Genomic DNA, 22619 nt, shown 5'->3' on the forward strand with positions numbered 1-22619 from the left:
TGTGTCTCTATCGTATATTGGAATTTATCGGAATAGACGACGAACAGCCAGCGGCGCTAGTGTCGTTTGTTTGTCGTCTAGTCGGTTGACTGATGATCCTATTTTGCGTCAAAACGTGTACTAGTGTTCTGTCAATTTGATTCTCAAAATATAGTAATAACTTTGTTCTAAAAAGAGATCTTGTATACCCTTTCCATTCACTTATTCTACGGAGTACTCTAACCTGATTCTTCCAGTTATGGTGTAGCAGAAACAAAATTGTGAGATTAGGTTACTTTGGGATAGGAATTATAAGAGTAGTTCGATAAATCATGGAAGGTGAAATACTTTAGTTTAATTCTAAATTTGCGCACTATCAATTATCATATACATAATAAAAAAATAACCTGTATTCCAGGTAACGCGTGTCTTGCTCTTCCCATATCTATAGTTAACCGTGCCATAACCTCAGAAGAGCGTGACCAGTATGTGATCAGCCTCTTGCAAAATAGTTTGCCCTCGTCAGACAAAGACTCATTTACAGGGGATTTGAAAAAAGTACCTACACGAATTTGTTTCTGTAACTAATGCCTTAGTAGATGGTAGTATGATGTTCCAATGTTGTTCATCATTAATCGTCGGATCCTAATTTTCTTTTAGACATTTATGTTCAACAAAGTTAAGACAAAACACCGTCGCCGCAAGTCAACGAAAAAAACATTTTTAACTAATAGAAAACGAATAGCTCTTGGTTTGAATGAGCTGAAAAATGGTATAAACTTGGAGTACAAAGATGCTTTAGCGCTGAACGAAATGTGGTTAGAATATATGCGGCAAATGCTTGACGTTCATGACTTCACGGACTTACCAGAGACTCCGGTGAAATCAAAATTTGAGATAATGGGTCAACATATGATAAAAGCTGATTTTCATGGAGCAAAGATCACCGTTGTCAGGTCTAAGTGCCCCAGCTTGGTCAACATCTCTGGCATCATTCTACAAGACACAAAATGTACATTCAGAGTTCTTGGAGAGGATAACATTTTACGAAGTAAGAAAATTGAGTTTATTTTGAACCCTCATTAATATTGCATTGAGTGATGATTTTGTCTTTCCCGCTATTTTCAAACACTGTACAAATTCCATGTGCAGTGTTCATAGTTGAACTTCAACAGTTTTCTGTATCAAGCTGAAAAAAGTACGCTTTTATTCAAATACCTACCAAAAAATTTGAATATGAACAATTTACCTAAAAAAATAACTGCTTCAACAATCTAATAACAACAAATGAATAGAATTTCCATTAATCTTTGTTATGCATCGTGAATAATTATTCATACCACGCTATCAATGACACTAAAAATTAGAAATGATTAAACACAATCCTATCTGACTGTGTCGAATTGACAAAGCAAATTATGCAATATAGATTTCAATTAAGTTGCTCAGCAGATTCCATTGTAAATAATTCGGCTATTTTTTTGTTGCAGCAATTCCCAAAGACACATCCGTATTCAAAATACAATTAGGTTCTGTAAATTTACAATTATTTGGAAAAAAGCTCTGCTACAGACCTGCTGAGCGATCGGTTAAAAAAGTAAAAACTACTTATATATCCGATTTGTAGGTAGAGTCACACAAATGAAAGTCCCCTATCATCTGATTATTATTTATAATTTTTGAGAACATCTTACATGACACAAACTTAGTCGATAGCAAGTATATTTTTCAGAAATATGGATTTTGCTTTAAATGTATCGAGGCATAAAAATAAACATCGGACAATTCTTCATCAAACAGGCATTTGTTTATTTCTCACTGTGTGTATTTACTTGACACAGTTTCTTAAATATCTTACAGCAAAAACAATTGAATGCGATCCAGATCTTTGATCACCCATTCTTGATAGTTAGCTTTATGTATCATTTATTCCGATTTTTTTTTGTTTTTTTTTTTTCAATAATATTAATCCATATCATATGTTTACTACTTACATATTACACTAAATACCAATATAATATATCATTATATATTTATAATATATATGTATAATTACTAATAATCCTTGATTTGTGGGTTTTTTTTCTTGTAATAATTAGTTAATAATATTTCAGAATATTCAAATAATCATGGTATTAATACAATAACAACATGCGATGCGGCCTGGTTGAATTCCGATTCAAATAAGAAATCACTAACCACTTAATTTTCAAAAGTTTCACTTGATTTGATTTTGCCATATTGAAAAAGTAAGTGCATTGATAGATTTTTTTGGGAATGACGCGAAATCTTTGTACGCACCACCGGTATTCAACAGATTCTTAAACGTAGGCTTTACCACAACTCATTGTCAGAGGATCGAACTGAACAAGCTGCACAAGTCCGACGAGCAGAAATGTAACACCTATTTCATACGATTGCCCACAGAAACATTTTTTTGCTCAAGTTTAGCCAAAACCACTCGAGCGTGTGTTCGAAGTTTAATTTGATAAATCACGAAGACCCGACCGATCGGACTTGCGACACCTGTTCATTTCTTCACTCGATGATCAGGGGCAATCTATAATTATGTATGTGTTACACTAAGCTTATAACTTATAAAAAGTATTCATTTATTTTTTTCCCCTCTTTCCAAACAAGAATCGCGTGAAACATGTCGTTATTACGCCCCAATAAAACAGTTAGATGTACACAGTATGTCGATAACAAAAACTATGAATAGTGTTCTCAGACATACTCTATAAAAACCTAATGTGAAAGGGTAGCGTTTTAATTTAGTCTACGACAAACGAGCAATTGTTTTTACGAACGATAAATGAAATATTAATTATACAATTTTTACGTGTTTAAATGATCGCTAACAAAGTATAATAGAGGAATGCTATCACGATATTGACAAAATTAGAAAACCCGTCTCAGTTTTTTTTTTCTGATTATATTTTCAGCCCCTGAATTATTTGCAATTGCAATTATTAAGGAAGACACTTTCCTTGCGAAATTCTAAGCCTATTGTAATCTACATCAGATCAATCTGTTAGCATAGCTTAACAAGAGCTCAGTAAATTTAACGAATTGTTTTCAAATTATGTCATTAGCGCGAGCATATTTCTTCAAGCCATGTTAAAAATCTGCCATTGAACAAGTATTCATGGATATGTCAAGGATCGTTACGCATACTGCCACCCGATATTTTTCATTGCCTAAGGGCCACCGATGTGAACTTTTATTTTATCGTTAGTCAGAGATGAAAAGCAGCTAAATCGATACATACATTCAATTATTTAGCATCTACAAGTTCTCTAATACTATGTGTTTCATCCACAGAATGCTTTAACTGTACTTCATCAATTTTTATTTTACATGAGGCATTCTACTTTTCTTAAAAAAACCGATTAGTTGACATTTATTCCAGCAGCTTTCATTTTGTAGAATACATTTCTCTAAGTTTCAATGCTTTAACTCCCCTCTTTTCTGTCTAATTTTTCTCGTTTGCTTCTAACCTACTACGAACTTGACATTACAAAGTATTTGTCAGACAGCAGATTTTTGACGGTTCAATGTGACTCATCAATAATATAACTTTGCTCTAGCTAAACCTTATAGAAATATGGGTATTGTTGATCATTGTGGAACGTGTTGTGAATTGTGTCTCACATACCATAACCCTGGTAGGCCGCGGTAGGTGGTGCGTAAACCCCTTGACCCGGAGTTGCGTAAACATTTTGAGGTACATAACCTGGTGCCATCATTCCTGGTCCCGCTGTTAACATGAGCTGCGGTTCGGCTGAAAAAAAAAGTGAGATATTTTTTTCGATGACTCTAAATCGAAGGATAATCATTGAACAAAAAATTAGAAGACTACATGTGGAAAAGGTTCCACGAAAAAGTCAAACATTCATGAGCAAACTCACGCATGATCATAGGCTTGTGTTCTTGTTGATCCGTTTCTTCCAAACGCTGGCTCTCTGCTTCTTCAAGCTTGTCAACCTATGAAATGAATTGAAAAGAAAGGTTATATTCTCATCAATGTATTTCACGTAGCTTAAAGAACAGAAGTCATGCGATATTGTACCTTTGTAATGTATTCACGAGCAACTTGGATGAGGTACGGCATTGCGAAGTGGAGAATTCTGTGCCTCCAGGCAAGTTCCAAAATGACATCTGGATGAAGTAGATCGTAACAGTAAAATAGACAAGCCGCAAAACAATCTTTTGATCCTCTGTCCAAAAACCACTCCAAAAGTTCTTCGGCTACCTCAGCATTTCTAGATTCAGCCGCGTACTCCATGGCATCGCTGTATGAAAACAGAAGTTTAGAACGCACACAAGTAAACAAAAGTTTAAAGAAGTGATGAATACAACAAAGGACGAGACACATTTTTAGATGCAATACCGTGGAAAATATATTTCCATCTGCTCACCGGAATAGTCTGTCTTTTTTGCAAAGTTCAACCGACTGTTTCCATCTGTTATTTCCTTTGTAGAGGTACGCGGCGATTCTTCTGAATTCGATAAGTTCGTGCTTCTCGAGCTGTTGAGCCAGAGCAATATTGTCAAAGTTATCAAAGGCGTCTATCGATGTCCTTAATCCTTGGTAGTCTTCTTCATCGATGAGTAGACCATTCAACGCTTCGTTTATAGCTTTGTTATTTAAGGATTGGACCGATCTGAGATAAGGCTTCACTAGCTGCAAATGTCCTGTACGAGTGAAATAAGCCACCGATCTCGTGTGATCCATTCTCGGCGCAAGGACGAGCAGCACATCGTTCAGAAGTAGCGGCTTGTATTCAACGTAGAATTGGATTGCCTTGTAGTATAATTCGACATTGGCAACCTTGGTGATCACATCCTTGAAGTGACCTTCGCGCCATGCTTCAGTCGGATGTTGCATCATTGCGAGCACCGCGTTGTCATATTCTTCATATTTGTCATACAAAAAGACAAGTTCTGCCCACAGATGAGCTTGTTCGGCTGCTCGCAATACCTAAAACAAAGAAGGATCATCCACACAATTAGGTTTGCGCTCAACATCCCTTGAGAATGTCATGATACTTTAATGTTACGATCCACAATTAATTACTTTCGGAATGTTGACACGAGACCAGAACAAGTCGAGATGTTCTCGCATTCTCTGTGGCTTGTACTTGCTGTATAAAATAGCCAGCTCAGTGAACATTCCCATATGAGCTCTCTCGAGACCAAGAGCAGCTTCTAGTAAGTTTATGAGTTCTTCGAAATGTCCTCGATCTTGGTAGTAGTTGATAAGGTCTTCAAGTTCATCCGCATGAACAACTATGTGCAGGCCACACATCTGGGCGAGACGGAACTCGCCGCTGTCCACACAGGCAAAGCAAACTTCTTTCCATGTGCGAGTAGAATTCGCTTTACGAGCACTGTCCACAGCACCTTGGAACTCTTTCAAGTGAACAAGAGTGATTGCCAATCTGGCAAAGTTTGACACATTATTGTACAAAAGCTTTGCTGCGTCATACATTTTGTCATCGAAACAACGATCGCCAATCTGTAAATCATTCATTCGATTTAGTTGCCACGAGCAAAATATATTTGGCAGCTACTGCAGAAACTCGAACTTAACAAAGATCGCTATTTTCTGAGATGCAATTACCTTCTGGATATCCGCATGATTGGGTCCAGAAATGAATTCCTCCAGATCAGCGAGTCGGTTTGTGCGAGCATACGCGTAAATCAGTTCACTTTCGACGAATGATTCTCTCGCCTTCTTACGTGCCATTTGCAAATAACGAACCAGGTCCTCCCAGTGAGAAGTGCGATGGGCAGTCTCAACTACATCTACATATGCGGATGGGTCGTCAGCTTTGATGAAGCTGTCGATCGCTTCTTTTACTAGACCTTGCTGCAGCTGAGCTTTTGCCAGTTGTGACCATACAGCAGGTTCATTGCACCTAGAAAATGAACGAGTGTTGGGGTGAATTTGGTTCGTTCGGACTTATGAAATTTGTCGAAATAGATCGATTTTACCTCTCAGCAAATTCGTATGCTCTGTCCAAATTTTTAACTTGTTCAATCAATACTTGTATAGCAGATGTATTGACGTCAAATTTCCTGAAGATGGCGAAAGCCTCTTCGTACAATTCACTGTTGATGGCGATGTTGGCTATGTCTGGGGCGTCGTAGTTGTCCAGACGATTAATGTATTCCATAACGCGAGTGCGGTCTGCTTTAATTGCAGTCAAAATAAGGAGGTTTTGTAGATTACGGTGATCGCTGAAGGCGCTGGTATCAAGTACAATTTTTTCGAGTAATTCGATCAATTCGTTAGGCAAATCCGCCGTCATGAAAGCTTTTACAGTTACCGAAATATCTTCGGGGTCTTGTGTCTCTGACAGTGCAGTTTGAACCACCTGTGATAAATGAAATAAGGATCAATCCACCGAACTTATAATTACTCCGATCAAACGTGCATCGTTATCCCCAATAATTACAATGCATTGCAAAAATTACTGACCTGATCGATGAGTGGTCTTTTGTAGGGATTGCTTTCCAAGAGGACTTCAGCCCACAGGTCGGGATCCCGTCGTCTAACCAAATACCTAGCTTCACTTTTGAACAAGCTGTTCTCATTGCAGACACTGATAAGTTCGCGATCGCATTGACCACGCTCATATGCTACGCACGCCAAGTGAGGGTCGCGTTTTTCACAATATTTGCCAACAACACGGCTGTCATAGAACTGATTTTCTCTGCGAGAAAAGAAAACGAGGTTTGTGAACGATTGACGAGGCATGAAGACTATTGAGAAAGGAAAAATTCAAGTTCTTTAATTTTATCTACTCACTTAAGGAATCTTTCAGGATTGTTGTTGCTATCGATATAAATTTTAGCAAGAGCATTGTGTGTCGCGGGCTCTACACCACCCTCGTGAACACGGGATTCTAACCAAGGCAGCAAGAGTTTTAGTCGGTTACGATTCTCAACCTCCTCGACCAATTCATCCGTAGAGAACTGACCACGTACCACAAGAATTAAATTTTTAATTATGTCCTCCGAACAATCCACATCCAACAACCCACCAATTACGACGGGTAATCTCGACGGGTTCACCTTAAAATAAAACGAATTAAATGAAATTCAATAACGAACAATTAACATAAGGCGACGAAATGTTAAATTGCAATTAAATTCCTATGAAGTTGTATTTACCTTCTGGACGTATATTTCGATGTATTTTTGCAGATTGTTTCTGTAAAGGTAGAGAACGAGATCGTGGACGAAGTCAAATCGGTCGCAGACAATAATCAGTGGTAACTGATCAGATAATTTTGCTTCTTTCAAGAAATTTTTGACCCTCTCCGCATTGTAACAATTGCTCTCACGACAAATCCTTTCAACTTCCTTGATTTGGCCGGTCTTACACGCAGCTTGGATATATTTGAAATGAACTTCTTGATCCTGACTGAAGTTGACGATTGATCCAAGGAAGTAAAACAATCCTTCGTACGATTTGAAGCTTTCGAACAAATCTGTTGAACAAAGTTACGTATACGGGAATGAAAAACTCCACGAAAGATGATTTCATCCGTTTTGGAATAAAGAAATTCATCTACCAATCAAAGCCTTCGTTGTAAGTTGTTCGTGGTATTTTGTTGCTATCTGTACACAGATTTGCAAGTTTTGTCTTATGTTGGCAGTTAACATGGCTTTTAGACACTCCAAAGAATCTTCTACTGACAAAGTACCAAAGAATCCAACCAGCCAATCAGGGGATAGCAGATGTGTGTGGACGACAGCTCGCTTGATATCATATAGGTCGGTGTAATGTTCCAAAGCACGTTGTAGAAGGCCAGCCTTCTCACAAAGTTGGGCAACGTGGGCACGATCGTAGTGTGTAAACATTTGATTTCCTAAGATGGCGTCTGCCACTTGAGGAGCAGACATTAAATTCATTTCCAATAAGCGAGTTTGCAAGGCACCTTCACTCGCACGATTATTTTTCAATGCATCCAAGAGAAAGGCTGTACACTGTTGTACCATATTTTGTTCCATAAAAATATCCACAATCTGAAATAGACAAAATAAAAAATGTTGAAAGCCCTTCGTTACATTCGAATTAATCTCAGTTCCAGTAAATCGAGAAAGCTCCGTGTCTGTGTCATGAGTCACATTGTAGGTTGCACAAACACTCAACATACTTCGATTGTCTATCGGTATGAACGTATAAATAGCATGGACTATGTGTTTCGAATATTGCTCTCTAATTCTGGAACGAGATAGTACAATCGCTACTAATAATATGACACACAACTCGTAGATAAAAATACATCGAGTGATGATAGCACCTTCATCAAATTCGATTTTTCGCTCTGATTCAAATAGAGTAGTAATATTGGATCGATCTATTTCTCCTTGGATAGGATCACCTCATTTCAATTAAGTTATATTATCCTCAAACTCACCTGATTGATGTCGGCAAGAGGTTCGTCATCCTGAACCAGCATTTGAGCAAAAGCAACACCTTGATCGGGATTAATCCTCATAACATTTCTCAGCAAGAAAACATAATCCGGAGTGTAAGAAACTTTTTTGGCATATAAAACTATTTTCTGGAATTGCCCAGTTTCGGCAAAACATTGGATGACCTTGTTTGGTACATTTGCTCTCAAATAAACGCTCAAAGCAAGAGTAGGATCAGCTTGTTTCACTAGATCACCCAATTCCTCACTGCATTCCAGCTTGTCTTCTTTCAACCACTTTTCAAGAAGCTGTTTGCGGCCTTGCAGTAACACAGGGCGACAGAGTTCCAAAGACTCGTACTTGTTTAGTTGACCTTGATCCAAAAGTATACCAAAATATTGCAACAGTGGCGAAGTCTGCCCTTGCGTAGCTGGGACCTGGAAAAATAGACGTTCTATAAAAATTTATATCACAAAAACCATTGAACATTGCATTCATCGAGATGTGATATGGAAATTTTCATACCCCTACGTAAGAACTGAGCATGTTTACCTGCTGGAACCGTTGAATTGTTGCTGGAGTTCTTAGAATTCCTTTTGGTGCATTTGCTGCCACTTTAGCAGCTTCGGCGTACTGGCCATTTTGAAAAAGCATGTTGAATTTCCGTACAAACAGATCCTCTGCTCCAGACAAGTTATTTCTTACAGCCATTCGCAGAGCTAATTCAGGATTTTGTAATACTCCATTGATGTATGGAATAATATTTTCTTCTTCGACAGATACTGACAAAACTTGACCCTTGCGGTTCACTCCAATAATCCCACCGGAAGCTTCGTGAGGAGCGGTAACAAATATTGTTTCTCCAGATATACGGTTCATAAATATACACGTCGCAGATTCAATGTCGTACATGTGGATATAACCGAACTTTGTTATTAAATATATTACGTCGTACTTCGAGCTGACCTGCATTGCAACTGGAAAATCACTGCCAGCATCTGGGGGGAAAAACACGTCAACTGCTTTTTTGGGAAAAGGCTGGTTTCCAGCAGGAGGTTGACCAACTTCAATTATGTGCAATTTAGCAGCTTGAGCAGTTCTTACAGCAAAACAAAATAGATTGCTAGGCTCGGCATTGCCCTCCATTTTGAATTGGGCAAAAGATGCTGCATGTCCTTCGATTGGTTGCGAACATTTACGTTCTACAGAATATAACTGCATGGCTCCAACTACTCTGTTGTGCTGCGCTGAAATTCCGATCAGCAATAACCACGTCTGTTTTGGGTCGGTTCTGTAATTTATTATTTGACATCCATTTAACGATGAATGGCGATCAAACGTCTTGTGAGGCTGAGAATCTCCTTCCATAGACCAGTGGTAAACTGCCGTTTCAGTGACTAGTGCCAAGGTATTCAAGGAGATCCATTTCCAGAACACAACATCTTCCGTCATGGTGTGGGCTTTCATTTTTGATTTCATCTCAATGTTGAAGATTTGCAATGTTTTCTGGGCTGCATAAAGTACGACTATTTCAATAAAGTTCTGACAAGTTCACATCAGTACAAAGGATGAAATTTGTGAATTCTTTCTTTTTCAAACATATTTGAGGATGCAGTTGCATTAAATTTGGTTTAATCAAAGATAAATAATTATTGTTAGTGAGTATGATTCTGAATAATATCAACTCAAGCCAACGATATTTATAGTCAGTATTTGATGGAGGCTTAGTGAAGGTCAAAGAAATAGCAGCTATCAGTCTCAGATCAGATAACGTAGAAATGAATGCTTCAAAAATTACTATGTGCATACCTTTCAAAGCAATTACTTTGCTTGCAGGATTCATGATTGCGGAATCTGCAGATATTGGCCTCCTTATTGGATTGGCAGAGTCATTCATGTCGATAATGACGACCTGCGATGTTTCCGCAACCTTTTCTCGTACGCAAATAAATTTGTCGGACTCCATAGTGAGCGTATTAAAGCTGACATTGTTGGCATTGATTCCCACAGCAGTGAGCTGAAGAAATTACAAAATGTTATATTTCTCAAATATAACAAGATGACTCTGGAACAATTCTAATCTTCATCTCATTGGAATATCATAATTTGCTAAGGAATATGAATTTTGAAACAACTTGGTACCATGATTCCATTATTCTATATATACACGGCACATTGATTGGCAAAGGTCACAAAGCAAATCTATATCCCTATATCTTCATAATACAGCAGCAATTGTAAACACAAGAATAAACAGATGTATAAAATATATAAACTTTGGCTGAGCTTCAGAGTTATCACAAGTACAAAACTACTGCAATAAATATGATCAATATTATAACGTCAATTAGATATTTTCAAGCTACAGTTTGTTGCATATAGAAAAAAAAAAAGAAAAAGGATTTCCCAAGACGTAATTCAAAGAAGAAATAGATGAACTATATATTGACAATGGACAAAGACCATGAGTGGACGTCCATCAAGTTATTATAAAAATTCATGATATGCCTAGTTCTCGAAATTGTAGGTGAGATTGAGGTGAAATTTTTTTTCTCAAAGCTTTGGCCAGTGGGCGGAAGCGGGGGGCGTATTCGCAGACGTGGCCCCCTCGATGCTATCAATGATCAGAGTTATCGAAAAAAAAGAAGTCTTAACGCATAATTTATCGATTTTGGTTAAGGGTACTCTGAAAAGACTATGACAGGGAAAATAAATATCGTAGCTCCTCGGAATGGGATATACTTGTCGGAATTAACGATTTTGCTTGCCGCGGCGATCGGATATATCATATCTGTCAACGCAACGTCAATGGAAAAATTATTAGAAGTATTTCTTAGTACTCCCGAAAATACCGTTGTTTTCTGCCAATTTATCAAACCGACGAAAGGTACTGCTCTTAAGGATACCCGATAGTACGGGGTAAAATCATTTAACGACGATGAACCGATAATCAAATAATCCAATAGACGTTAGGACAACGGAAAATCAGGTCACCTACCTGGAGATGCTCCTGAAACCTTATGGGCAGTAATTGCGTCATTCTCGCGAAGATTTACGATGTTTCCCTAGTTTCCTTCGCCGCTATTAGTTTCCTGGGATGGATGTGCGGCACCTCGGTACCACTTATACACAGTATTTCACGTTTCTCTCCCGTTATTCACTCAATAATCAAGTCATCCGCACGCATTGACTGACGCAAATGCCGTCACAGACCGCTGACACCCAACATGGCGGCGCTTCCACCGGTGTAAAAAAATAGTTCGTTCGATTATTAAAATTTAAAACCTTTCAAATACAATGCGAATCTTGGAGAAATTATGCTATTGATGTTTGTCGTGTATCAATGAATGGATAAACTAAATTTTCATCATTGAATTTTTGAATTGCACTGAAATGACGACAGGTATTTTACGCGTAGTAATATTAAAAACGATTTACGGTATCTACGAAGCGCCGACTCACAGACAACTCCTTGATTTGTGAATGAAGCCGCGACGGCGCGCGATGCCTCGGTTTTACCCTGCCCTCAGGACTTTCGACAATCTTATTGACATACCTCCGAAGATTTGGCGTCCTTTCAAATTACTGCATCCATTATCTCTGTAATCATCTACAGAGCCTATACAACAACCGCATATTCACGATGATCCGGTTGACGTACCCCCCCCCCCCCCCCCCCCCTCTCATCTTTGAACCTAATACCTCTCATTTCATGGGAGAAATAAATCATCCGTCTTAATAAGGTTTTAAAATACATTGACAAGTATACGAGTATGTAACATAGTATTGTCACTCAAGAGTTTTGAATCTGAAAACTTCAGCTGTCTCAGGACATTGGACTTATCATCGGTCTTTGAATGGTCGACTCTTTTCACCAACTGTTCATCTATAGCGAAAGCCAGCAAATTCATTTTTCTTTTGAGGATGGGGTTACTTGGTGCCATCGACAAATTAAAAATTAATTAGAAAATTATTAAAACTTAAAATCATTTATTCTTCAGCAGGAGTCACATATGTGTAAAATATACAAATAATATAATTTGTACTTCTGTGTATACTTGTTCGCAAGTATACATATATGTATGCGAACTTTTCTGCTGCAGAATAAACTCTTGTCCGTTTCCGCGACTTTGATGAATTGTTCAGTCGAAAAGTCCGAATCCCATGTCGTCGTCTTCAGACTCAGATTCTTCTTTCTTCTCGGCCTTTTTCTCTTCTATTGAGTTGAAAGAAAACTGGGTTTAGAACACATATTGAACAGCAGAAATAACGTTAATTAAAAATTTGCTATCAATCAGTAAGTAAAGGTTACAGCACAACGACTCAGTCGAAAGATGGTATGAAAAAACATCATGTCAAACTTGAAGCAAATATGCTCTGAACTACTGTAGATCATTTGTAGACATACCCTTCTTCTCTTCAGCAGGTGCAGCTCCAGCTGCAGCCGCAGCTGGTGCAGCAGCACCTCCTCCAACTGGCATGGAAGAAAGTTTCTCTCGGCCTGAAAAGAAAAGAAAAAAAATCATCAGTATCTTGCTTGTAAGAGCTAAAGAGCATATATATTAGGAAATAAGATTAAAATTTTGAATCAGTTGGGATGTGATAGCAAAGCATACATATATAAAAACGAGAGCATGACTAATTACGGAATTTGAAATACGATTATTATAATCTAGTTGAAGCAGCTACTGCAAGATGTGTTCAAATTTGTGGATATTCTGGCTGTGATCGAAGATTAATACAAAGTGTACATACCTTGTGCAATCAGTTCATCGATGGGCTTTCCATTGAGTTCAGCAATTACTTTCTTCAGTTTCTCAGCGTCAGCTTCAATTCCGACAGAGGACAAGATCTTTTCGATGTCACCTTGGGATGGCGATGCCTTGCCACCCAGGACTGCTAAGAGGTAAGCGGCCACGTAACGCATTCTAAAAATGCGAAATCAGAATTTCATCAATAAGGGGTGTACTAAGTATACCACATGTTATAAATTGCTGCGGTAAATTATAAATTATCCAGTGTCAGTTTCAATCTATCATCACAATCTCTCAGGCGAAAGATGGTATTATTGGAAATCATCATTTATCAAACAATGAAACTGTAGCAAGATTGAACGAAGATTTTTGATATCAGAAAGCTGGTCGTAAACGTAAACTACTGTAATCAATGAGTCCGAAGAATAAGTGAATCACGCTTGGAATGGTTAACCATCTCATCTGGCGTGTAAACACAAAAACGCTGCAAGCCTCGAGGATCCATAAGCATCTTAATAAATGAAGCACCGTCAATGCCATTGATCAGTTTTTTATACAAAAAAGCAACCACATAATCAATTAATGGTAATATTGTCGAACTAATAGATGCGTTAGAATTACTCACTCACTTTTAAGTCTCTCACGACACGAAACGGGGGACACGCCGAATTGTAAGACACGCACGTTTCACGATTGGAAACGAAATGGGAAGAATTTCCTTAGCGCTATGCAAACGTCATCGAAATTGTACGTCATTTCCGGCAAACATTCTGATTCTACGCCTATGTAGTACGTACGTACTATATACACAAAATGCTTTTACTGAGCTAGGGATTTTATTGTTGGACCTGCCCTGAACCACAGCCTAAACTGATAACAATTTTTTTAATCGGCGAATACGGCAAAGTGAAAATATGTGCTTAATTCAAGGGGCGTAATTGCAGAAACTTAAAAAGCTACCGAGTAGTTTGCCGAAGTATCATATCAGGTACTGAATCAGTCGATAAATCATGAGCCTGACGTCAACGGCGTACTAATGTTGGACAGTGATTAGTATTCGCGTAATGTTATAGAATTTAGTCTCACCGTACTGTCAAAAAACTGCCATGTAAATTTTTTTTTATCTAACTCACTATTCGTTGAACACTTTTGTATCTGATATCAGATTTTACGACATGGGTAAGTTTCGTATCACCAAACTTCTGCCTCATTTGCTGCTAGAGAATTTTCATCAAGCTAATTATACTTACAGGCGACTCAGCTGAATCCCAGAAGTGGCAACAACACTTGGCTCTACTTAGAGAACAGTATGTCAAATTAAATGCCGCTCATACAAAACTCCAGCAAAATTATGCAAATGCTACCGCTGGTGCCCAAGAATCTGGATTTGTTAGCCGACTTCTAGCCACTGTTGCTTCACTTTACGGTCAACAACGATATAGGTAATTACTCAAATGTTACAAAAACACCATTGTGTAAACGAAGATCATTTTTGAAGCAGAATATCAGGAACGTACCTGTTTTTATACTGTTAAGATTAAGTAAAAATCCGATTACATGTTGTGCACATTATGTTATGTCTAAATACTGGTTTTATAATATTATACTTGGGTCGAGACATTTAGTCGCATAATTAAAATATTTTTTATCAATGTGTGATATTCAGAAACGCATCAGTATTCTTGTGCTTAAATTTCTTTCAGCGATTTGACAATAATCTTGCCCAACCAACAAATACCAGCTCATAAATTCGTTTTAACAGCGCGTAGTGACTTTTGGAATGAAGCGGCACTGCGCTGTACCTTAGAACTAGGTATGAAAAACCAATCATTATAAATATCAAGTATCAAAATTTGTAAAGCACCTCCAGTACACATCTTTTGTTATTCGTTATAATCACAAGCCATATAATCTATGTCACTGAATGCATTGAAACATTATACTTGTGTGTATGAAGATCCTCAAAATTAGATCACAATACTTTATGAGATAATCCAAGATGAATTTGTTTGATTAATATTTTTAGACTGGAGTAATTTGGATGAGCATGTAGGATCTATATTATTAAAATGGGTTTATACTGGAAAAACCGAAAAATCAAATTTGACCTTGGAACTGATGAGAGCTGCATCCCGTTTTCAGTTATTAGAATTAGTTGATCAATGTGAAAAAAATCTTATCGGAATAGTCAGTCTTCGAGACTGTGTTCATTTGTACACAGCTGCAGAAGAATTAGGGACAATAGCATTGAGGGATCACTGCAGTTCACTTATATCTGTACATTGGGTGAGTTTCTGGAACATAGCCGTACCTATTAAGCATGTAAAGCAAAAAATCTTCTAAGATTAAACGTTACTCATAATCTTTTATAATATTTGTCATGATCATTGATCATCAACTGTTGAATAATTCGATTTTTCGGTTTTTTTATTTTTATAGGATGACTTGACTGGAGAGGATTTCAAGGAAATGCCAGGCGCATTGTTGTATAAATTGCTGAAAGCCAAAAGCAAGTATCCTTTGCACTCAGCTGTTCGCTTGGTTCGAGAAGATGTCGTCTTTTTATACTTAGTTGAACACGATTCGGAGGTGAGAAAATATTTTTATTTTGCACAATTCATTATTTTACAACTTTTGTAACCTTTTTCTCGAATTGCACTATACACTATTAAGATACAATATTTTTCTAAGTAATTACACTGTCAGAAACACCAAGATTCAATTCCATTTTCATATGCCTATCTCTCTCATGATTTAGAATGTGCCCAACTACAAAGTATTAGGCCAAGTATATGTAGTAATATAAGAGAGGAACCAATTTTTCCAATAGAGTTAGACTGGTTGCAAAAATGACCATAGCAATAACAGTATTCTGTCGGTGGACCAGGCCTGCCTTTATTTTCGCCTACTGTACAACCCGAACTGTAAGCTGTCTCTACGACTTCTTGTGATAAATTCCATTCTCGTCTGGCAAAATCATATTTGTGAACATCCTGAAGTTGTGGGGCACAGTCCCTCTCAATACTCTTAATTTCTTCTGGAATGTATCAAGTACATGGATGTTAAACATTATGATACACGACTCGACTAGCTGGTTAATCGCGCTGAAAGATTTTAAATTGAACATCCAGGGAACTTACGACCATTTGCTAATGGGATAGTCGATGTCTTTTTCCTGCACATTGTAGATTTTGGACATTCGACTTGGTAGTTTTGACTCCAATCGAACTCTGAACATGCCAAACCATTCGGATCTTCTCGTGTTGCAGTGCATTTAAAACACCAAAGGTTTGAACAAGTTACAACTACAAAATCTGAAAATTACAAAGAATATCAAATGCCCTGCAACACTTGTCAAAAATTCTATTTTACGTGTCACTAATATTAAAAAGCATAGAATCAATGAAGTTAACATACATGAGCAAATCAGTAATAAGTTCAATATTCCGTGCATCTTTTGATCCTGACTCATGCATGGGCAGGGATGTTGATGTGACACTAATATGTACACGGATTATATTAAGGTGTGTATTAAAATCTATAATTTGTTCTGAATACTACAGTTTACTTCTGTTCTCGTCCAACACAAGATAATAATAATTTAATATCACAGCTGGGATTCGGGGCTTTAGTTGCTTTGGCTTAGCGACTTGGGCGTAAAACAGTACAATTAACACTGGCATTTAGCATGAGAAATATTTTCCGCGTTATCATGCGTTGTTTCCTGCTCCATTATCACTTAATTATGTATCATACCAATCATTCTTTAAAGGTACGATTAGTCATTGGTCAAATATAGAATCTTCACATATGACGTTTCCATCACACTATATGAACGTAAATGTAATGAAATAGTTCTCTGATAATAGTTAATTGGATAAAAATGTGCCGTCAAATTAAAAAATAATGATACTAAGAACCTTCTATAAGATCACCACAGTTATTCTTTCTCAATAACAATGCCCAGACGTTCAATAGTTGCTACTAATCTCTGACAATAAGCGCTAAATTCGTTTTTTTTTTCTTGATTATTTGAGTAACAATACATTCGACGATTATCTCAGGGTCACTGTGATTCCTTTCTTACATCAGAAGTCACATGTTTTTCTGACGGGTCAGTCTTGATTGATCGAATTTTTGTTGCGGATATCGCACATTATAACCTGATTACCACAGTTTTTGAAATCGCCTACCGTGCGGATACTGGAATACCTCAAGCTGCAGCTAGTTGTTTTATATTTTTTCATGGTCAGCGTGCCCTTTTCCCATACCGGCCACGTCACGCGCTGCGCCGAGCCACCGAAGCCTAGCGAAAAAATAACTGGCAATGACCGCCCACTTTCAATCCACCCACTACCACACCGACGGGTGTACCAAACTCTTATCTCTTATTCTATGCGTGTGTGGCCTTGTGTGTTCTATACTCGGTTACATATGACCAGCGTAGGTGCATCGTCGTTTTTTGATGAAATCACCAATCCAATAGATGCTTCCTTTTCAGTATCATTATGAAAATATTTCTGTTTATGTCACAGCTTTCAGAAGCAGTCAATAAAGTTGATTCTAGAGGAGACCGAGCTTTAGAAGTAGCTCTTCGTTCACGTCAACCATCATTGGCTCGAACTCTAGTTGAACATCATGCAGACTTAGGAGCCAGGGATCCATGCGGTCTTACACTCCTCCAATCTGCAATTCTGAAGGGAGATACATACTCTGCTGAATTTATAATAGAACACCTCGAGAATAGTAACAACTCCCAAAAATTGGCAGAGCCTGTACGCATTGTGACTGATGCTAAGGGATCAGAAAGCTTAATGAATTATATTGGATGTACGGCGCTACATCTTACCGCTGAGCACAAGACACAGGATATGATATCTGTTGCTACAAGACTGATTCAAACAGGAATTAATCCTAATTTACAAGATCAAAGAGGATGGTATGGTTTAGCTTGATCTTTTTACACAAAATTTATGAGTTCATATCTGCACTCAGAAGATTATTAAACTTTGGCAATTTGTTGATAGCTGATTTATTTTTATTCTTATTTCCACAGGACAGCCTTGCACTGTAGCGTTTTTGAGAAAAATGAAGCATTGTTTGACCTCCTGATCCATACCTCGGGCATCAATCTAAATGTAGTTACTAACGAAGGTCATACACCATTGGCGTTTGCACTGAATGCAGAGCCACCCTTAACAACTTATGCGGAAAGACTTATGATCGAAGGGTCAACGCCAAATCCGGTTTACGCAACCACAGGGGACACACTCTTACATATTTTAGCTAAAGAGAGAAAGGAGGCAGCTACGCTATTTTTAGCTGAACAGCCTTCAATAGATTTATCGGTTCCAAACGCTGAAGGGTATACAATATTACACGAAGCTTGTAAGGCTGGGCTAGAGGATCTGACTGAATCACTGATAAAAAAAGATGTATCTACAAATGTAGTTACTTCATCAAATGGTTATGCACCACTACATTTGGCAATCCTAAACCAACACCATGGCGTTGTCACAGGGCTGCTGAAATCCAAAGACACAGCATCTCAGTTGAACTTGAAGGACACAGAGGGTGAAACACCCTTGAGTTTAGCAATTAAAGCTCCTCTAAAGAAGGGAAGGGAAATTATGGCTGCTCTTATCAGAGCTGGTGCTGATATCAATCAACGCAATGAAAAGGGATTGACTCTCCTGCATCAAGCAATTTTCAAGGAAGATTCGGCAACTGCAATATTTTTATTGGAAAATGGCGCCGATATGAATGCCAGGTGAGTAATTAGTCGAATATAAATCATTGAAGCACCTCAAAAGTTTGCACTCAATGGAAGATCATCATTTTTATAGAACTCTAGATGGAGAGACACCCCTTCAACTATGCGTCCATTGTCGATTGGGTGAAGTAGTCGAGGCACTTTGTCGCAGAGGAGTAGATACCTCTGTCGGATGCCCACTTTGGGATGCACTTGATTCTCAACAAGACGATACAGCATCTGTTTTAGTTGCTCACGGAGCTGACACCGATTGCTGGGCACCAGGACCTGAAGGATGTCAACAGACTTTACTTCACAAAGCCATTGATGAAAACAAAGAAGCTATTGCACAGTTCTTGATACGAAGGTAGATGAATTTCGAATAAAAAAAAAACAAATAATAAGGAAATTACGTTATTCGAAAATTATGAGTTGCGTTATATGTATATTACCAGTCTAAATCTGAAATAACTGGAATATCTATTTTCAGTGGCTGTGATTTGAATTCGCCTAGGCGTCCTGGGAAAGAGGGGTCCGGAGGTGAAGAATCAAAAGATAATTGTTCTCCCTTGCATCTGTGTTGTCAATGGGGACTCGAACAAGTTGTTCAAACTCTCGTTGAACATGGTGCTAATGTGAATTCGCGTGATGCTGAAGACAAAACACCAGTTCATGTAGCCATTCAAAATCATCATGCGCAAATTATTTGCCTACTACTGTGCCATCCACATATAGATTTATCTTTGCGAGACAAAAGAGGTTTGAGCCCATTTGCTACAGCCCTGACGGTTCGAAATCACAAAGCTGCTCAGGTGATATTAGAAAGACTTCCCACAGCAGCAGAACAGGTCGACAACAAAGGTAGAAATTTCTTGCACAAAGCCATACAACAAAACGATTTGGAAAGCGTTCTATTTCTTCTGTCCATCCAGGTAACAGAGTTCGAACATCACGAAAACGTTATTATTGCAAAATTTCAAGTAATCAGAACCTTGAAAATCCATTGTTTTGATTTTTCAGGTTGATGTCAACTCTCGTGTTCAAGACGTAACGCAAACTCCTCCACTTCATCTGGCAGCTGAATCTGGAAATGAGATGTTGGTACGGAGTCTGGTTCTTGCTGGAGCCCGAATCAATGATACTGATGCTCATAGAAATACAGCGCTGCATGCAGCTGCTCGTGCTGGTCACGCACCTGTTATATCAGCCTTAATTCAGGTGAGTTACATTTTCATTTTGGATGGTCAAGAACCAGGTAATTGAAGTAGGTACTACATGATAGGTGCATATTCTTTACAGAATAATATCAACTTTGATGCCATTAATGCCGATGGAGATAACGCATTGCATGTAGCTGTGCGAGAAGGCCACATCGCTGTGGTCAGATCGCTGTTAACAGAGTGTTCTTTGGATGCGGAAACCATTAATCTCAAAGGCAGAAATCCTTTACATGAGTTGGCGAGATATGGACGTGACAATGCCGCTACCATTTGCGATTTATTTTTGGAATGTATGCCAAAATATCCGTTGAACAAACCTGGTAAGTTTTTTTTCTAAAGTTAAGGACGATCATGAATGAGCTGCAAAAAGACAGTCTCACTTCAGCCGATAAAGGAAATTTATTTCGAATTTAGACTTGGACGGAAATACGCCATTGCTAATCGCATACATGAAAGGGAATGGTAACTTGTGTCGAACTTTGGTGAAAGCTGGAGCCTGTCTGGGGGCAATGAATAAAGAAGGTATCACAATATTTAATTATCAAGTAGCCACCAAGCAGCTTCTGTACAGATTGCTTGATTCACTCACCCAAGAATCACCGTGGGCTGAGAAAGATCTATGTTTGGAATGTGGCACAAAATTTGGACTAACAATGCGAAAACATCATTGGTAAGTTGCTATAAAACTGAATCACAACAGTAATGGTACTCTCAATCTACATCCCACCCACTTTTTGGGAATTTCTTTCACTTTTTGCTACGAAACTAGCTACTACTCCATATTATCTTTCCAGCCGCCACTGTGGGCGAATTTTGTGTAGCAAATGCTCTGGTCAAGACGTGCCAATATTGAAGTTTGGGTTGAATAAGCCAGTGAGAGTCTGTGCAGTTTGCTTCGATGTATTGCAAGTTGGTACAGAATGATATACAAATTTTGGAGAGAAATAAAATGTATCATTCCAAGATTGAAGACAGCATGAGATTATCAACTAACCTGAGATATTTAGGTTATAAGAATGTTAATTTGTTGTATCAATAAAATTACGATGAGTCATTTTCATACTCGTGTGATTTTGTTTAATCTAAATCGATCTATTCTCAGTGCTGGTATTCAAGAGAGCAATCGAATTTTTGAAGAATGATGAATCGACAAAAGGTTCTACATATCTGTTTCTCTTTATTTATAATATTTAACTGTATTTACAACATGGCGAGTAGAACTAGTTACGATGCGGGAGCTAATTAATGTTGTGATTAACTCGATTGTAGTTTCATCGATTATTTGAGTTTTGTAAAGAGGGTCTTCGCTACACAGTGATCTACACAGTGCAGGTAATCTAATAATTCCTCTAAGCAAGTTTCCGCCGTCTTTTTCTTTGAATTCACACGATCATTGCAAGTGTTGAGTTTCTCCTGAAGATTGACACACTTTGGAAGTGCGCCGCATTCCTCCTAAAATTCAGAACAAAATATCGTGAATTGAAATTGACAATTAAATCATTAGTTTTTATTGGATGCTTGAATAAAACACCATCCAAATCTTCAATTTTTTATTCAAAATCATAACCAGCGGAATAGCTCTCAAAGGAATTTTTGTCAAAATTCAATTCCCAAATTTTCCAAATGACCAGGCATGGCTATGATCAATGAGATAGGTACTGGCAACTAATTGTTTTGGTATACTCATGAGTCGATACAGGAGAGCGAGCTGAATCTTTCTAACCTATGTGTATAGTGATTAATGACAATTTGTTACAATGTAATTTCTCACAAGAGGTGCAGCGAACGGTTAATTGTATTCTATCGGTGAAATTATGTCAGTGGAACTGAAATAAATCAAGATGATTTAATAGTCAGAAAGAGGATAAATGAATGTGAAAGTTCTGGGCTTGTAATTAGTTGGTAAAAACGAGGGGTCTGACGAAGAGATCGGCTTATAAGATGTGCATAAAATAATTAGCAGAAAACAGCTGATTCATTACATGAAATAAGATTTTTCCAGTATTAAAAAAAAAAATGATTTTATGTCAGTTATGTAAGTAATAAAGACACAAGTGTCGTCGGAATTTACCCTGAGCTGCTTCTGTGGGTCGACTAGCTCCTCGTCGGAAGCCTTCACCGTTGGCAAATAACGCGTGAGAAAGTTTTGAAAGATTGACATTTTCCCTAAAACAAAACGATAAATGACACTGAGTTCATAAACTTCGCAACACTTCTTACATATAGAGAAATTTCATCAGTAGGCACCTCTTTCAAGCAGACTGAAATCCCAACTCCGTGTTATAAATGGCTGCCGTTGAAACCATGATGCACTTGGGCCTGCGACGAACCTTGACGCATGCGTTTTGCGTAAGTTTTTTACCAAATCTTTGTTGCCATTGGTTGCGATGGTATTTAAAAATTCCACTAGGACAATACGGACCAATGCTTGGACTCATGCCATTCATCAATTCATCATCCGTCGGCAAGTTTTTCGGCGAT

The 22619-nt window shown here is 38.0% G+C and overlaps 6 protein-coding genes across 9 annotated transcripts; 2 read left to right on the plus strand and 4 right to left on the minus strand.

Annotated features, from left to right (window-relative positions):
• The first annotated feature begins 57 nt into the window (after positions 1 to 57).
• LOC105692331 (ribonuclease P protein subunit p29) lies at positions 58 to 2034 on the plus strand. Its single transcript, XM_012411454.3, has 4 exons — positions 58 to 318; positions 398 to 537; positions 640 to 1030; positions 1470 to 2034. Exons 1-4 carry the CDS (start codon positions 312 to 314, stop codon positions 1604 to 1606), a joined length of 675 nt encoding a protein of 224 aa, XP_012266877.1. The 5' UTR covers positions 58 to 311; the 3' UTR covers positions 1607 to 2034.
• On the minus strand, positions 1765 to 11842 carry LOC105692330 (clathrin heavy chain). The gene is made up of 15 exons (XM_012411452.3): positions 11411 to 11842; positions 10222 to 10429; positions 8965 to 9923; positions 8415 to 8849; positions 7566 to 8019; positions 7162 to 7481; positions 6797 to 7062; positions 6467 to 6701; positions 5980 to 6362; positions 5606 to 5903; positions 5060 to 5500; positions 4401 to 4963; positions 4052 to 4274; positions 3891 to 3966; positions 1765 to 3763 (listed from the first exon to the last, which is right to left on the minus strand). The coding sequence occupies exons 1-15, from the start codon at positions 11450 to 11452 to the stop codon at positions 3630 to 3632; spliced, it is 5037 nt and encodes a 1678-aa protein (XP_012266875.1). The 5' UTR covers positions 11453 to 11842; the 3' UTR covers positions 1765 to 3629.
• Positions 11843 to 12385: 543 nt separating this feature from the next.
• Positions 12386 to 13940, minus strand: LOC105692270 (60S acidic ribosomal protein P2). 2 transcript variants are annotated; one of them, XM_012411349.3, is made up of 4 exons: positions 13796 to 13940; positions 13168 to 13340; positions 12821 to 12913; positions 12386 to 12628 (listed from the first exon to the last, which is right to left on the minus strand). In XM_012411349.3, exons 2-4 carry the CDS (start codon positions 13337 to 13339, stop codon positions 12555 to 12557), a joined length of 339 nt encoding a protein of 112 aa, XP_012266772.1. In that variant the 5' UTR covers position 13340; positions 13796 to 13940; the 3' UTR covers positions 12386 to 12554. The 2 variants fall into 2 exon arrangements, with proteins under 2 accessions (XP_012266772.1, XP_012266773.1); XM_012411350.3 differs by having other exon boundaries at positions 13792 to 13928.
• A 121-nt stretch (positions 13941 to 14061) lies between these two features.
• Positions 14062 to 21198, plus strand: LOC105692320 (rabankyrin-5). 2 transcript variants are annotated; one of them, XM_012411439.3, is made up of 13 exons: positions 14062 to 14345; positions 14419 to 14608; positions 14870 to 14979; positions 15193 to 15452; positions 15606 to 15755; positions 17702 to 18105; positions 18223 to 18936; positions 19013 to 19285; positions 19409 to 19850; positions 19939 to 20136; positions 20218 to 20458; positions 20553 to 20808; positions 20933 to 21198. In XM_012411439.3, the coding sequence occupies exons 1-13, from the start codon at positions 14342 to 14344 to the stop codon at positions 21060 to 21062; spliced, it is 3372 nt and encodes a 1123-aa protein (XP_012266862.2). In that variant the 5' UTR covers positions 14062 to 14341; the 3' UTR covers positions 21063 to 21198. The 2 variants fall into 2 exon arrangements, with proteins under 2 accessions (XP_012266862.2, XP_020711715.2); XM_020856056.2 differs by lacking the exons at positions 14062 to 14345; positions 14419 to 14608; positions 14870 to 14979; positions 15193 to 15452; positions 15606 to 15755 and adding an exon at positions 17344 to 17609.
• LOC105692322 lies at positions 15749 to 16725 on the minus strand. Its single transcript, XM_012411441.3, has 3 exons — positions 16584 to 16725; positions 16307 to 16480; positions 15749 to 16203 (listed from the first exon to the last, which is right to left on the minus strand). Exons 1-3 carry the CDS (start codon positions 16636 to 16638, stop codon positions 15914 to 15916), a joined length of 519 nt encoding a protein of 172 aa, XP_012266864.1. The 5' UTR covers positions 16639 to 16725; the 3' UTR covers positions 15749 to 15913.
• Positions 21199 to 21295: 97 nt separating the features above from the next.
• LOC105692324 (cytochrome b-c1 complex subunit 6, mitochondrial) lies at positions 21296 to 22495 on the minus strand. 2 transcript variants are annotated; one of them, XM_012411442.3, is made up of 3 exons: positions 22386 to 22495; positions 22210 to 22304; positions 21296 to 21590 (listed from the first exon to the last, which is right to left on the minus strand). In XM_012411442.3, exons 2-3 carry the CDS (start codon positions 22297 to 22299, stop codon positions 21417 to 21419), a joined length of 264 nt encoding a protein of 87 aa, XP_012266865.1. In that variant the 5' UTR covers positions 22300 to 22304; positions 22386 to 22495; the 3' UTR covers positions 21296 to 21416. The 2 variants fall into 2 exon arrangements, with proteins under 2 accessions (XP_012266865.1, XP_012266866.1); XM_012411443.4 differs by having other exon boundaries at positions 22359 to 22417.
• Between the last annotated feature and the right edge of the window lie 124 nt (positions 22496 to 22619).

This window comes from Athalia rosae, chromosome 2 (assembly GCF_917208135.1).
Source record: "Athalia rosae chromosome 2, iyAthRosa1.1, whole genome shotgun sequence".
In the NCBI taxonomy this organism is placed as follows: domain Eukaryota; kingdom Metazoa; phylum Arthropoda; class Insecta; order Hymenoptera; family Athaliidae; genus Athalia; species Athalia rosae.

What these genes read in the sequence shown, in the direction of transcription:
- LOC105692324 (XM_012411442.3), bottom strand. Translation starts at nt 22,299, where the DNA reads ATGTCAATCTTTCAAAACTTTCTCACGCGTTATTTGCCAACGGTGAAG. An exon ending in ACCCACAGAAGCAGCTCAGG is followed by an intron (nt 21,591 to 22,209) that starts GTAAATTCCGAC and finishes TCTGAATTTTAG; the next exon opens with GAGGAATGCGGCGCACTTCC.
- LOC105692330 (XM_012411452.3), bottom strand. Translation starts at nt 11,452, where the DNA reads ATGACGCAATTACTGCCCATAAGGTTTCAGGAGCATCTCCAG. An exon ending in AATCCTGAAAGATTCCTTAA is followed by an intron (nt 6,702 to 6,796) that starts GTGAGTAGATAA and finishes CTTTTCTCGCAG; the next exon opens with AGAAAATCAGTTCTATGACA. An exon ending in AAAAAAGACAGACTATTCCG is followed by an intron (nt 4,275 to 4,400) that starts GTGAGCAGATGG and finishes GTTTTCATACAG; the next exon opens with CGATGCCATGGAGTACGCGG.
- LOC105692331 (XM_012411454.3), top strand. An exon ending in TTACAGGGGATTTGAAAAAA is followed by an intron (nt 538 to 639) that starts GTACCTACACGA and finishes ATTTTCTTTTAG; the next exon opens with ACATTTATGTTCAACAAAGT. An exon ending in AGAGGATAACATTTTACGAA is followed by an intron (nt 1,031 to 1,469) that starts GTAAGAAAATTG and finishes TTTTTGTTGCAG; the next exon opens with CAATTCCCAAAGACACATCC.
- LOC105692320 (XM_012411439.3), top strand. An exon ending in TATTTCTTCTGTCCATCCAG is followed by an intron (nt 19,851 to 19,938) that starts GTAACAGAGTTC and finishes TTGATTTTTCAG; the next exon opens with GTTGATGTCAACTCTCGTGT. An exon ending in TTATATCAGCCTTAATTCAG is followed by an intron (nt 20,137 to 20,217) that starts GTGAGTTACATT and finishes TATTCTTTACAG; the next exon opens with AATAATATCAACTTTGATGC.
- LOC105692270 (XM_012411349.3), bottom strand. Translation starts at nt 13,339, where the DNA reads ATGCGTTACGTGGCCGCTTACCTCTTAGCAGTCCTGGGTGGCAAGGCA. An exon ending in CGATGAACTGATTGCACAAG is followed by an intron (nt 12,914 to 13,167) that starts GTATGTACACTT and finishes TTTTCTTTTCAG; the next exon opens with GCCGAGAGAAACTTTCTTCC. An exon ending in ACCTGCTGAAGAGAAGAAGG is followed by an intron (nt 12,629 to 12,820) that starts GTATGTCTACAA and finishes TCAACTCAATAG; the next exon opens with AAGAGAAAAAGGCCGAGAAG.
- LOC105692322 (XM_012411441.3), bottom strand. Translation starts at nt 16,638, where the DNA reads ATGAGTCAGGATCAAAAGATGCACGGAATATTGAACTTATTACTGATT. An exon ending in CTTATTACTGATTTGCTCAT is followed by an intron (nt 16,481 to 16,583) that starts GTATGTTAACTT and finishes TGTAATTTTCAG; the next exon opens with ATTTTGTAGTTGTAACTTGT. An exon ending in TATCCCATTAGCAAATGGTC is followed by an intron (nt 16,204 to 16,306) that starts GTAAGTTCCCTG and finishes GATACATTCCAG; the next exon opens with AAGAAATTAAGAGTATTGAG.